The sequence below is a fragment of the Heterocephalus glaber genome, unplaced genomic scaffold (assembly GCF_053883595.1).
Source record: "Heterocephalus glaber isolate CG9 unplaced genomic scaffold, H.glaber_assembly_v1.0 deba00000621, whole genome shotgun sequence".
Classification (NCBI taxonomy): Eukaryota; Metazoa; Chordata; class Mammalia; order Rodentia; family Bathyergidae; genus Heterocephalus; species Heterocephalus glaber.
In genome coordinates, this window is record NW_028258153.1 from 13615486 (window position 1) to 13631340 (window position 15855).

The 15855-nt window shown below is 32.6% G+C and overlaps 1 protein-coding gene across 5 annotated transcripts in view; it reads left to right on the plus strand.

Moving 5' to 3' along the window:
- Erbb4 (erb-b2 receptor tyrosine kinase 4) overlaps positions 1-15855 on the plus strand; it is a 1128010-nt gene that overhangs the window by 1054248 nt on the left and 57907 nt on the right. For all 5 annotated transcript variants that reach the window (XM_004851107.3, XM_004851109.3, XM_013074521.3 and 2 more), the window contains 4 exons: positions 6899-7054; positions 9528-9603; positions 13173-13319; positions 15432-15529. In XM_004851107.3, coding sequence (XP_004851164.1) covers positions 6899-7054; positions 9528-9603; positions 13173-13319; positions 15432-15529 — 477 coding nt within the window. The remainder of the gene's footprint in view (positions 1-6898; positions 7055-9527; positions 9604-13172; positions 13320-15431; positions 15530-15855) is intronic.

Here is a 15855-nt window from a genome sequence, read left to right on the forward strand (position 1 = left end):
GAGCAAAATAACAGCAGAATATTCAGGGACAAACCAAATGAGAAACAGAAGCTACTATGTGATAACATGACTAACTAGCTGCCTTTTAGTTTCCTTTGAGTGATCAATTGTACTTTTAATAGGAAGAATGAATTTGAGGTTATGAAATTATATTTAAGGCTAGCACTGAACATTCGAAGGGAGACATCCACTCTACCTTTTTCCTGGGCTCTGTGTCTGTTATTGCCCTAAAATTTAATATTTTACAGTTTCATCTATCACAGGCTAAAAATTTAAAGCTAGAAGTAACCTCAGAGATCATTTAAGCCAATCAGTCACTTTTATAGCAGAGTTGACATGAGAACCTGTGGTCATAAACCTAGTTAGCAATATTTTTAGGACTTCTACCTCACAATACTCGTGTCTCTGTTCTTTCAATAGTGCCATGAACCCTGGCATTTGAAAGACTTCCCAGTTCATGCACTCATAGAACACCCTTAGTTTCTCTTCATGCACAATTAGGATAAAATAAGGGGCTGCATTCAAAAAGTTCTCTTTCCTCCCTTGAACATGCTTCTGTCTTTAGCCCTAGCAGCAGTAAGCATGATAGTCTGATTTTTTTCTCACAGATAGAATTGCTTGTAGAAGGAAAGGTAGAAGAGGAACTTTCATTTGAAGGTAGATTTCCCAAAGCTTCCTGTTATTAAGAAAGCTTCAGATTATTAGAATGAAAACGGGGAAAAAATGTACTCTTGCTAACTCCAGAGATTAATCCCTGTGAGAACTGACTGCAGCTTGAAAATTTTTGCTTCTCACATGTATTTGATGAAATCATCGCACGACCAATCTGTGAGAAGCAAATATTTATTGTCAGAAATAGTTCAGTCTCTCTAGACTTCCTTTAGCTTCCTGCAGCTGGGTAGAATACATTTTCACATTGAGTGAAAATATAAGAATCACGCTTTTTTAGTAAGATAGCTGTGACTGAAATACCATAAGACTGAAAAGAAGGTCATAGGCAGATACTCATCTATATTGGTGCCTTAAAATTAACTCATTTATTGGTTTTTCTGTCGAGCAGTTCATATCACTTAATTTTAACTAGGAATTAATGCTGGATTCAATTCTAATAAAATTTTCTTTGAATTTTTATATCAAGGTGTATTTTTGAAAATCAAGCATAAATTTGACTTTCTCCAGCTAGTTGGTATTTATCATGCTGAACATTCTAAGAGGTATGAGGAAAGTAAAATAAGTAAACCTTCTTTGAAAACTTACTGTGGCACACAAGAGAAGTTATAAAAATGGTGAAATCATTAATAGTTTGGGAAATTGTAGATTCTGAATAATTTGGATAAAATAAGACTTATAGCACTTGGATCATGAAGCAGACAAAATGCCCCTAAAACATATCTACCAAAATCTCCTCTCCATGTTGCTTAACAAGTAGCAGACACTTTGTTATAGCAAACCTACTATTTTATTAACCGTATCATGGAAAACATTCTGCAACATTGGAGACTTTTATATCTATGTTGTTTGTGACTTTTATCTTTAGTAAATTCCAGATAATCTGTGATATATTTATGGAGGGCACCAAATCTTTCAATATATTCCCTACTTGTTCTTTTCTCCTTAAGTGACAGCCTCCTCAGGTGAATCATTATTAAAATGAGACTTTGATTAGTAATTCTGAAATTTGCATCAACACATTAATCATGGTGGTAGGTTATGGGTTTATGTATCACTATTTGCAAATACTTACTGAATACCCACTGTAATGTATTAGCTGGGGGTTACAGATTCTTTTAAAATAGGCAATTCTAGTTAATGAGGATAACTTTTCTCCATTCTAGAACAGTTGATACTTATCTATGAAACAATAATAAAAGTTTGAATGTTCTGTACTTGCTATATGCCATTTACTATGTAAGTGCTTTATATATACTAATTTATTTAGTCCTCACAACAACCTGTGGGTTAGTTGCTATTGTGACCGTTTAGAGAGGAGGGAGCCAATGAGAAAGAGGTTAAATAACTTGCCCAGTGTCACACATCTATAACATGGCAGAAGCAAGCAATTGACTCATAATCTACACTCTTGCCCACTTCACAGTTGTTCATACCCTGTGGCAAAGCAAGAATGGAGTCTCAAAGTTACACAATTAACATATCTGCTAAGTTAGAAGCAATTTTAAATTTTTACTGGATATTAAATCAAAAGTTTATTTTCAAAAGTCAGTCAACATTATGTCCTGAAATTCTCAAAAAAATACTGATAATCTTTTTGCTCCAAAAATGAGGCTCTTTAAAGTTGTGTGATTTAATTGTGTACATTAATGTGTACATGCCCACCTGACCCTGTGACTCATCACAAGAGGAGATAGATTTAAATGTGTAGATATTAGACTCCCACAGCAAGGAATCAAATCCCACTTCTTATTAGATAGATAACTTGGAACAGGTAACTAAATCTCTTTTAGTTTTGGCTTTTCTGTATTTTAAATGGAATGAAAACAGTATGTATTATATAGGATTATGTTAACCAACTAATGTAGAAGCACTTTGGTTAGTGTGTGCTGTATGTCAAGTTCTGGATCACTGTTAACTGGTGTTAATGTTTCTATTAGGTTCCCTTCCTGTGCTAGCCTGGCAGTATCATGGGAGTCACTACCTGAAAAAGTTGGTGTTTCTTTTCCAACCCATTGAAGAAGTCCTCTATCATAATTAATGGTCCCTCTCTATTCATCCTCATACTTACAGGGACATCATGCAGTTATTTTTGCCACTACTACTTTTAATAATTCTGCCTTCGGAGTTAGATTACACTCCAATTTGAAGAATGATTTTATTCTGAAGGAATCTAGGAAAAAAACGTGACTGTAATGAGATCTTCCATAAGAAAATCATCTCTTAATGATCTGTTGTGGAGAAACTTTTTATGAGCAATCCAAAGATGATTTAACACTCTAATTCAAGGCGTGAAAGGAGGGCTAAGGTGGCAGGCCTAATTAATGCTTTGAAATATGAATCTGAACAGTTTCATAGTTTCACAGCGACCTGACAAATACATATTTGGTAGTTTGGAAATGAGACATACTTCTGTTTTTATTGCTGCTAATGATAGATAAGTGGGGAAAACTATAAAATAGATTGTCACCTGTTTTCTTGTTTTGGGTTCTCATTGTTTTGAAGAAAATGCTTTTTTCCTGGAAAAAAAAATATTAAAGATAGTTTAATCACTTGCTGCAGTTTTACATGTGAAATATCAAAGAAGTTTTAGAATTTCTTAAATTTTGTTTGTATTGCCCAGTGAATCATTTGAGTATCTTAGTCTGCTTGGGCTACTCTAATGAGATACAGAAAATGGGTGGATTATAAATAACAGAAATTTCTTACAGTGCTAGGACTGGCAAGCCCAAGATAAAGTGCCAGCGACTTTGAGGTCTGACAAGGACCCACTTCCTGATTGTTCATAGCTCCCATGGCTTCATGCTGTTGAAGAAACAAATGGATATCTCTGAGTTGTGTTTTATAAAAAGGCACCAAAGCACTGTGAGCCCAAAGTCCTCACTTCTCAATATCATCATTTTGGGGGATAAGATTTCAAACTATGAATTTAGAGGGATATAAATATTCAGAACATTTTAGAGTCTTAAATTCCTTGGTGAATGTGGGTTAATTTGCTACTGGTAAAGTACATATTGCTATTCCTGCCCATGTTTATGAAATGTAAAAATTATCTTTCCATTAGAATACTATTTAGTTCCAGCAATAATTATTCACCTAAATTTCAAAAGCCAAAGAAAAGAATCAATTTTTATTTACTGTTCTTTTTCATTGTTCACTCAATTCTGAGGGATGATCACTCTATTTTATAAAGATATCTTGAAATTATTCTCTCTATGCTATTCCCTCTGGCCTAGTTTAGAAGAATAAGATATTCGTGTCTGGGGTAGTTGGAGGAGTATCATAAGTGGTAAAAATCACAATTCTTGGGAAGTAATAGTGTGAGTTGTGGGATCCTAAAAAAAAAAAGAGATCGGATGTCCTCAATGGAGTATAGGTGGTATTCAGTTAAAGAGAATGATTGACCGCACCCAGTGTGGAAAATGAAGAAAAAAATTCGGAAAAACAGATATAACTCATGCACTGCAAATTTACCACTTTTATTTTACAGCCTTATCATCTTTCTGCTTTAGCTTTTCCGCTTTCAGTTGTATCCTTGTCTATTTGTTCCAGGACGATGTTTCTAAGAGCACAGTGAAAATTGGGTGACTCCCCTTTTAAAACAACTTGCTCATCACCAGATTGGACACTGCACGAGAAAATCCATTCTCTGCCTTTATCTAACCTGGCCTCTTCTTACTTTTCCACTACTTACCACTGCCGAACCCTCATATACAATGCTCATAATTACAACATTTGCATAATTTTTCCAAGCACACTAGTTACTGATGTCCCTGGTGGTTGTTTTCTCTGCCTTCAGTTTTACTCTGTACACCTCACTTAATCTTGGATATCTCTCTGGAATCTCTGTTTCTAGGCATACTTGCTAGGCTATACTCCAAGAGTCTCAGAATACAGCTCTTAAATGCTGTACCTGCATTATACCAATCCATTTGAGTTTTTATTCTGTATTGACCCACTTTATTAATTAGCTTGTATCCCTCTTAAAAGCACAGGCCTCTTTTTTTTTTGTCTCCTCGGTGTCTAGTATACAGACCACAGTAAGAGTTATGCACATGTGTTGATTGGAGTATTAACTGTTGCCAACATGTTTTCTATATTCTGATATTCAGGTGGTAAGAAAGAGAATGATGAATGTTTGTGTGGACATTTCTTAAAGGAACAAAATTATTGGGGGTGGCATGAAAATACTTTATCTCCAAAGCAATAGATTTATTTATCTTTAATCCTCTAAGTCACATATGGACTATATCTTTTTAGATTCACCTTATTTTAGGAATTTCCAATTTGGTGTAATAAAACATAAAGCACTATTTAGGAAAGAGGTCAGAAATCACATAAGTACCATTTGTCAGTTGATTTCAGAAAGCACCAATACGTGCAGTGTCACCTCCCTATTGACTGATTGGACCATATACGGTGCTATCTCCACCGGTTGTGTTTAATGGGCATTTATATGGAGTTTGGCTCATGATGCTGTTTGAAGCAATCTTCTCTTTACACTATACTTGGTATATGGTTCATAATTTTCTGACCTATGTGATTTATGTGTCTGTTTTCCACAGCTTTTGTTTTGATATCAGGAACCATTAATCCTTCAGAATCCTACAGTTGTAATGTTAACTGCCAACAGCATTGATTTGCAATTGGCATGAGTGTATGCTTCAACAATTTTATAATACTCCAAATCTGGTTTTGATGACAACTTTTTTTTTAGCACTGGCATTGTTGAATGTAGAAATTTTCCTAACTTATTGATAAAAGTGTGTTCATTTTAATGAAGGCTTCTAAGTTTATTGGCTTGATTTTATACAAACTTTCTAGTTAAGGATAGTGTTTAGCAACTCTCTGTCCACTGCTGAAGTATAATTAGCAAGATAAATATTACTTCTATGGTTTTTAATTTTATAAATATATATACATATTAACATACATGTTATATGTGTGTATAAGACACACTTATATGAAGTGTGATCAAAATATATGGTGAATATTTATTAAAAATTTAACTACAGTAAAAGCCATTAATTGCCCACAAAATACTCCCTCTTACTTCCAACATGCTTATCTCATCTTTCTTGGCACTTTCTGAAACAGTTCTTGAAGTCCTCTGTGATGAGTGTCTTTTTTGAGATGAGTGCTATGCCAAGTGGCATCGAATGAACAGGCAGGTTCATAACAACATCATACATGTCTCCATTTACCTTATCACCTCACCTGGCACTGTGTGACTCCTGGGTCTTCCCCAAAGTCAAAATGACCATCACAAATAAACATTGTTAATCAATTCAGATCATAAGGACAGCTATGGAAGGCAGCTACAGACACTCATGAAAGACTTCCAGACCACTTTAGAAAATGGCAAGAAGTAATGGAATAAGTGTGTTTAAGGTGAGGGAGATTATTTTGAGGAGGAATTAATGACAATGTGCCTTCTACTGTAATAAATTATTTTAAAAGTTTTTGCTGTATTTTTATCATACCTCATGTATGTATTGTGGGGGGAAACTGGCTATGTCTCTTAGCAATCAGCAATAAATTTTATTTTTAATTTTCCTCTATAGTTTATGAAGATAACACTAAAGGCTACTTTGTGGGTCATTATAAATTATATAATTTCACTTGTGTGTTCTTATAGTGACAACTAATATAACAGAAGCCTTTGTAGATGTTATAAACTTTTACAATCCTTAGGGTATATTTCACTCTGTGTGCAATTAAAAAGGATAATGTAATTCTTCAGTAGAATCTATGCTAGTGATTTGGGCACTATTAAACCTCGAATGAAATATTTATGAAAAATTATAGATAGGTGTATTTATTTGGAGTAGATGTGTAGGAGGAAGATGATGTCAAGCAGAAGTTATTTAAAAGAAAATGATAAGGAATATGCGGCTCAGTCCTAACATATGTTAGTTTATCCACTAGGACACAAGCATACCTCACTAATGAAACTGTTTCCAAGAGAGTGTGAGCTCTTTGAGGAAAGTGATCTTACATTTATCTTATGTGCAGGTAATTATTCTTCTTTAGAGGACTTTAGGATGAAAAGGCCAAATGCCGTCTGTGGTTTACCGGTGCTCCACTACAACCAGGTTTTCTCTAAATTGAAAATATTCCAAGATTCTGGCTGCATGTAAAAAGAAATGAAGAAAATGCTAAGAATTTATGGAATATGAAAAACTTGGGAATTAACTGACTCATTTTTGTGGAACTTGATGTATTTTAGGGAATGATGTACCTCGAAGAAAGACGACTTGTCCATCGGGATTTGGCAGCCCGTAATGTCTTAGTGAAATCTCCAAATCATGTGAAGATCACAGATTTTGGACTAGCCAGACTCTTGGAAGGAGATGAAAAAGAGTATAATGCTGATGGAGGAAAGGTAGATATCCTTTTGGAGGGATATTTCTTGAAAATACAGTGTGATATCTGTATATCCTTTTGTCTTCCTATACTTTTTTAGGAAGAAATCAGTGAGCTTGAAATTTCGATTACAATACTCCAGTTCTACTATTCATATATTTTTTTGTCTAGGGTCAAAAAATAAAACATACTTCCAGCTTTTGTTTCTCAAAGGTAGGTAAAAGACAGTGATGTACCCTGCACCTAAGTGGTCTTCATATTAGTTGCAAAAGTCGGAAGTGAGAAAATCCTGAGGAATACCTAAGCTGAAGTGTAAATACGGAGCCATAGAAAGTGTCCTATAGGTCCTAAGAGCATAGGATTTACTCTTAACTCAGATGCATAAATTCTCATAGACTAAGAGTTTGACTACTACCAAGAACTCATTTGAAAGATAACTATTCTATTTAACTTCTACACAAGGTATTTTCCTACTCTAAGTATTCTGAATTCCAATTATCTGGGGTATGATTTCTGAGAATTTTTTTAGCTTTCATCATAGTGTATAATTTACCTTCATTGTTCATTTTCTAACTCTTTACTGGAAAACAAGCTAATGTATCAGAGAGGGTTGAGCTTTCTGCTTTAGCTAGTTCCTTGCCAACCTTTGCTTATTCTCCAGTTTCAGCCTCTTTCTTCCACCACATGGTCTCAAGTCATACCTTTTACTTTCTCATTAACCCACTGTTTAGCTGTAATTCTTGACTAACCAATTAGATTAGTCTTCATGTATGGATCTATTTAGTTTGACCTAAGGAAACTTATGTCAAGGTAGTCCAAGTGAAATAAACAAATGCAACCTTAACCAATGTGATTGAAGGAGTTATTTTAACAGCAGAGAAAAGATTAAACCAGGTGTGGTAGGGCAGGCCTACAAGTACTCTGGGAGACTGAGGCAGGAGGATCACAAGTGAGACCCTGTCTCTAAATAAAAGAAACATTAAAAAAAGCTTGGGATTGTAGATCAGTGTGAAGGCTCTGAGTTCTGTCCCCACTAGTGAAAAAAAGAAAAGAAAAATGATTCACATATCATAAAATGTTTATGTGCCTTATTCATTATGAGGCATCCAAATATATATTGTAAATATTCTGCAGTGATGGGATTTCACATGCTTAGCACTGATTTTTACTCTCAGTGCTTACGTAACTGTATATACTCAAGTTTTACATCAAGGCAAGATTAACAAAAGCCTTAAAAAAAAACAAAAAGAAAGAAAAACGTTCAGTTTTAAGGAATCATCTGGGACTTCCTTGATTTTATTAGACTCTTTTGTTTGTTTACTACCAAATTGCAGTAGAGACCATCACTTTGAAATTCACTACAAGATTGCACAGAAGTAGAAGTTATAAATCACATAACTTCACTTGTCTTAAGAACACACAGCTGTAAGATTTGTCTAAAGCAAGATTCATTATAGCTTTAAATGCCTGGTAACCATTAAGTCTTTATCAAGCGACCTGTGATTTAAACTTAAGTCTTTAACACAATGTCTGTAGTCCATAAAGTCTGGTAACTCCTTGCCCATAGGGAAATTACTTTCACTGTGTCTTCTGTTCTCTTTTACTGAATCCCATGATTCTGTCATAGAGTTACCTTGATGTCACCTTGTGAGCAGCCAACCTCATGACTTCAAATGCCTATTTTGTTTCAAGCTTTCAACTGCAAAGTAGAAGTGTTTATCTTTATTCTATAGAATCTAATTATATTTCCAGCTATATAGTGCTGCCCTTCGAGTTGAAATGCATTCTGCTGACCCATCAGCAGCAGGCTCTGTGGGTTGAGTTGTTTTTCTTATAGTGATGATGGATTTTTGCTGATCCTGTCACATTCGTTATAGACTAGTTCCTATTTTGGAAGTGGTGCATATTTTCAATGCTGGCTAACCAAGACAAGAGAGGTCATCTGTGGCTGGAAAACAAAGCAAAGCTAACTTTGGAATTCATGATTTTAGGCAATTTAGTGGTCAGAATATAGGAGCAAAGATGAGGGAGCAAATGTAGAAATAATTCATTGTAGTCATGGTCTAAAATGTCTCTGAAGGTGAAAAGGGATAACTAAAAATGTAAGAAATCTCAGTTTTTAAAGACAAAATATAATATGGATACATTTTTGAAACATATGCATTGATGTTTAGTTTTGATATTATAGGTCATACTATTGCATACAACTTAAAAACTAGATATTAATTAAGGATACAGAAACTTGTTTTTATTTTATTATTTTACTTTTTAGTGTTTATGAAGCTTTTTTAAAAATGTATTTTTGGTTTAATTGATTTTATGAATTTATAAACTTCAATTTATTTATTATCCACATTGGAAAATAATCTACTTACATTTATATCTTTACATACAAAATAAAAAATATAATTGAGGATGATCAGAGATTAGCATCTAAGTAATATAAAAATGATTTTTATGTAACTATAAAACTTTCACTTATTTTTCTATAGATGCCAATTAAGTGGATGGCTCTGGAGTGTATACATTATAGGAAATTCACTCATCAGAGTGACGTCTGGAGCTACGGTAAATTAATTTTCCTTATCAAGTAAGGCTTTTAAGGCAAAAAATAGATAATTTTTGGTTTATTTAAACTATTTCAAGCCATATGTACTGTATTGTGTTGGAAATACCTATTTGTATGCTTTGCGTCCTAAAGGAATTAACTCTGCTCTCTTAAAAAATACTTAAAAAGGGCCAGAGATTTAGCTCAGTGGTTCTGGTGCCAGCCTCAAAAGCACAAGGTCCTGAGTTTGATCCCCACTACCAAACAAAACAAAACAAAACAAAAGCATTTTTTCTGCCTTTTTGTTGTTTTCCGATTCTCTAAAATGTAAAATGCCAGTATCCCTTCTGAGTGGTCTACCATAAACTCTGGTTTGTTAGGAATTTACCTGATTGTTTTTATAGAAAAAACCACCAATTTTAATTTAGGGACAACTTCATATAATCTTGTGGCCTTAATTTTCAACAACTCTGAAAACACAACTCTAAATGCAATGAATCGTAAAACACAAAAGGAATTTCTGTTTTAAGGTAGTAAGTATACAGGTTATTTTCATAATAATGAGCAATTACTGCAAACAGTGAAAGAAAAGAAAATGAAGGAAAAGGTGAGAAAGAAGACTACTAATTGCAGCTTTAGTTTTAATTTACAAATGACTTTTGAAGTGACAGAAATGTTACAGTCAATAGTGCCAAATTCAAGGATGAATATTTACAATTATAACATTTATTTCGTTATGTTTAATTTAATCATTTAGCAACTGACCACTTACAGTTTTGTTAACAACTTGGCAAGAAAGAGTCAATGCCTTTTCCAAGTCTAAAAATACCATATAATACTCACATGTATTACAAATAAAAGCACAGTACTCATTTAAATAAAATTGGTAATGTTGAGATTTTAAAGTACAGTACAATTTATTTTTCTCAAATTCAAGCTTAGTTTTATCATTTTTAGAACAAAGATTTAACAAATTAATCACTAAATAACATACATTTTTAATTTAGGAAAGCGATTCATTATCTTTAAATTCATTACCTTTCAGTAAAGTATGTTGCCCTCCTTAAACCTTTTATTTAGGAAAATATCATTTTCTTTAAAAACTTATTTAAGACATTTTAATAAAGTGCCTTCCCCCCATTTGTATGCTACAGGAGGTATTAATATTTCCAAGAAGACCACACATATTCTACTCACCTTAGAAGTAGAAAATGTGTGCTTGAGGTTTAAAAAAATTAAAAGAAATGCTTGACAAAACTTCACTGTTAAATTACTATGAAGAATAAGGAGGAAAGGAAATCTATGATCTATGTTATATGATCAATTTATACATTATATTATGTATTATATGGATTACTACATACATTAGCATTTATGTATTACATGGTATTTCTAGAACAGTATAAATATAAGATATTGGGCTAGGGATTTAGCTCAGTGGTTCTGCTTTCTGCCTTGCAAGCACAAGGTCCCGAGTTCAATCCCCAGTACCAAAAAAAAAAAGATATAGATAGATGCATAATTATATTTTATGACAGATTTATGTACTATCATATTATATGTATGTATATATATTTTCTTTTCTTTTTGTACTTATGCATTCCTGAATTAGATGTGGCAATTTGCAGCAATTAATTTTAAATGACTTAAAAAACAAATGTTGGCTGAACAGTTATATTTTTAATAGTAAATTTTATCTTTTGGAGAAAATCATGTTAATTAGGCTACAATAATTTTTTTCATGATGAATTTCAAAATTCCAGAAGCTGTTCAGTAACAATTTAAAAAATGGATAGATCATACTTTGTTTTGAAACACTGGTCAACAACATATATTCATAAAAATATTCAGAGCTTGCTATGATATAGTTGATTGCAAAAGACATAAAAAACAGAAAAAACTACATAATTTGGTTTAGAGTACACATTTTGAAAATTATCACTTGTTTTATCTTCATATTTATATTTATATAAATATCCAACTCCTATGATGTTTAGCTGATATATCTGCAGATAATGAAATTCCAGTGTAAGTCTGCAATGTAAGATGTTTCTGATATAGTTTTTCTGAAATTGTCTTTTTTGTTTATATGCTTCTGTTCATTATATTTTTTATTTTGATTTGTAATATTGGCATATTACTTATTTTGGAAGTCCTGATAAAGATGTGAGAGTATTCCATCTTTTGTAACTGCTTAATAAAACATTAATTAAATTAATTTAATAATAATTAACAGTCAATGAAATGTTCTAGTAAATATATATTCTATAAATATCACTGAATAAATAGAAATAGACAATCATACACCTCTCAACTTCTTCCAGTCTGTCTCAAAGACTGAATTGTAACCATTGATTTTATGAAGCAGCTCTTTAATATGCAAAATTAAGAATTTAATAAACATCAATCAGTAAAATTGTGTTACCAGTTACAGGTTTATATTGCACTTAAAAATCACAGGATGTAAATATTAACAAAATAATGAGATAATTGTTAATGATTCCATTATGAAGGATAATTTGAAGTTCACATATACTTTTAATTAAGATCTATGTTTTTATTATCAGATAATTATGACTGAGATAAACTTCAATCTAAATAAATAATTCATTACAGATGGCAGTTGAAAATGTAGCCCTAATTAATTGGTTTTATATTAAAATAGAACTGTATATATGCAGCCACCAAAACCCATTGTAAGATTATGGTGCCCACCTAGCTGTTTCCAATTTTAAAATCTTTATTCCTAAGAAAAATATAACTTTTTAAATTATGTGATTACTGTTTCAAAGAAGCAATCTCTAGTGTACGTATTAGTGCTTAAATCAGAATAATTATTTTCAAAACTGTCTATGTGCATACTAATATTAAGATAGTTTTTCCAGAGGAAATCAGTGTTCTAATAATTCAAGAAAGTCACATTTTATCTGAGGAATAATCTATCCTTAATTCCCTTTAATTGTTTTGGATGCCCACTTCATCTGCATTATATCTTACATAAGAATTAATCCTCACTCAAGCTCTTATATGTGCTAATAAATTAATATATTTGTTTCACTTGTTTTCTTTTTGCTAATTAAAGAGAACTGCAGTTCCCTCCTATAATGTATGACAATCATTCCAGAGCCCCAGGTTAGCATGTTAGTACTTTTACAGCAAAGAAGCTAATCTTAAAAACAATCAATACCATATTTTTCCTACAATCATATTTATTTGGTACTGAACACATATATAGATAGTAAATGACTTGTATTATGGGCTGTAATGTGGTATAGGGAAACATAAATTGGATTAGCAAACATTACAATTACTTATGAGTAGAAATGGAGAACAGAGTCTATATTCTGATAGCTACTCTAAATTCTCTGCATTGCATTAAAATTACAAGACAGAAGTAAGAGAATTGATATGTCCCACAAAAGTTTTATCATTGTGATTGGTATAATGTATACAGGAATCCTAAGAGTATCTTTAATCTTCTTTACACTATTAGGGAGCATTTTGTTTCTTTCTTTTTTTTTGTCAAAGCAATACATTTGTTGAAATTATGTTGTTAATATGCTTATGTAAAAATTTTGTCTCCAATTAGGAGTCACTATATGGGAACTGATGACCTTTGGGGGAAAACCCTATGATGGAATTCCAACCCGAGAAATCCCTGACTTATTAGAGAAAGGAGAACGTTTGCCTCAGCCTCCCATCTGCACTATTGATGTTTACATGGTCATGGTCAAATGTAAGATCACAAAATAATTTTATCATCTCCATAGTTCTTAATAAAATGATAGTATAGGTTACCTTATAATGTTTTTCCGTATTGATAAATGTAACAGATCAGAAATAATTATGAACTATGAAAACACTGTTTCTGTAATTATTAATATAATATAGATTCTATGCTATGAAATCAAAATTATATGACTTTAATATTCTTTTTCTTATAATTTTTATGATAGTCAAATTATTCTAAAGAGATACAGTCAAAATAATATTAGTGGTAAAATTAATTTATTAATGCTAACAATTTTTATGAAGAATATCAAATTAAATAAATGATCTAAATATGAAGAAAACATGAAGCTGATAGCTCAAAACAAGAAATTAAATGGAAACGGGTTTACCAGTTTTAATCAAGAGCAAATTAGCAGGACAAGATGGAAAGTAAGAAATGGAGAGAAATGACTCTACATTGAACTAAAATCTCATGAATTTTTCCTTTTTTTCAACACGACCATTTGTTTACATCAAAGTCCCTTACTTTTCTTGCTCCTTCCTATGCCCCAGACACATATGTATTATAGCTGTGTTTTGGAAGCCCATACTCCTAATTTAAATAGAATTAGGACAATCTCTGGAGTTTCTGTCTTAATTGAAGTGAGATTAACACACAGTGATCTCTCTTGTACAATCTGGGTATTCCCCCTTTTGGTTTACAGAGTTAGCAAAGAAACAAACTGGTGAAGGTGAATAAGCATCTTATTAATAAGAGACTTTGGACCCAGGTCTGCTCAGAATTATATTCATGACAAGTGTGATACATTCTGACCGTGAAGGAAGGAATAAAAAATGTTCTTTGCAGTTCAGGTCAGCGTGGCCTTTCCCTAAGCATAGTCCTATTTACTGAACATTTAGTTAGAGAGAATGCAATACCTTCTAAGAAGTTAACCTTTTTTTGGCTCCAGTAGGCCCAGAAACATCTATTTTCTCAGCATCTTGGCACTAATAAGCATTTTTAAATGAAAACATATAGAATGCAGAATGTCTGAGATTTGTTAGGAGAGAAATAAAATGACATTACTTATACATGACACCCAAAGAATTACCAAAACAAGAATAAAAATTAACTCTCAGAAAGGCAAAACAAACTTTACAGCTAAAACTAACTCTCAGAAAAGACAAAACAAGCTTTATAGCTTTATTCAATCAAACACTGTCTGGTGTATGTCTATGGAAACATGCATGCATTGTATAATCTGATCCCATAACCAGCATAGGAGTTGATTTGTATACTCTGGTGAAATGATGTAAAACTAGGCATACATTTTGTCTTATTAGGCAAACTCTATTGAAAGTTTTACCTTTTCAATCTGGAGTTTTAATATTTTAACCAGGGATCATCTGATTTAAAAGAAAATCAAAGAAAATGTGGAGCTTTTATTCATGTCATCTCTTCAGCTCACCAGAGCCTAGGGAGATAAGATGCTCTTTATCTAGACTCCCAGCTAAATAATAATAATATGTACTCTGAAAACTGCTGATAGCATTTTCATGCTGGATAAGCTAGTACTCAGATAAGCTAATGGCTATTGCTGAACAAACATTACCCATCATTCTGGTTCAATTTTTGACCCCCCACAACAGGAAAAGGAGTAATATGATAAAGTTGGTTTCAATTCATTTTTTAACCTATGTAAGTGTACCCTGTTACAACCAAATCTCTTCTCCTTCCATGGCATTCCAGATAACAAAATGTTGAATTCTATTGCAATCACCTTATTTATAACCATCAAATAATTTTTTTAAAAAAATTATCTCCACACAACGAAAAGCAACAAGAACGAGATCTCATGGTTACCCTGGGTTCTATTTTCTAGCCAGAAAAATAATTTTTAAACTAGGTCAACAAAACAAAAATTGTATTTGTTGTAGTATATTATGTTTGGTTATGAAGAGCCACAGACTGAGTGGGAGTCTTACCTGGGTGTTTCTTTCCCTAGCTTTCTTTGTTTTTCAGATCATTATCATAAAAAATATTTCATATTTTGCCCATATTTTTCACAAATTTAAATCTTGCTTCCTTTTAAAATTATAGATGTACTGACACCTTTTATTGTGTGAAAATTTCCAGGTTGGATGATTGATGCGGACAGTAGACCTAAATTCAAGGAACTGGCTGCTGAATTCTCAAGGATGGCTCGCGACCCTCAGAGATATCTAGTTATTCAGGTTAGTTCATTTGGCTTTGATTTTTAAACTATTCCCATGGCAAACTCACTATATCACATGGATGTCTAATTGTGACAACTGTGGAAATGAACCCTGACATACTGACTAACCAGATTATCATTAAAAAAAACTTATGCAGAAGAACCTTTCACTTCATCTCAGAACCACCTCTATCTTCCCTTAGAACTCACAGGACATTGCTAATGAGGAGCCAGATAATTATGATCACCACACACATGAAAAGGCCTTTATCCCCAGACAAACCTTGCCTTTTATTAGCATTATTGGTAATCATGTTCATCATTATAATCTTCACTTTCACAATC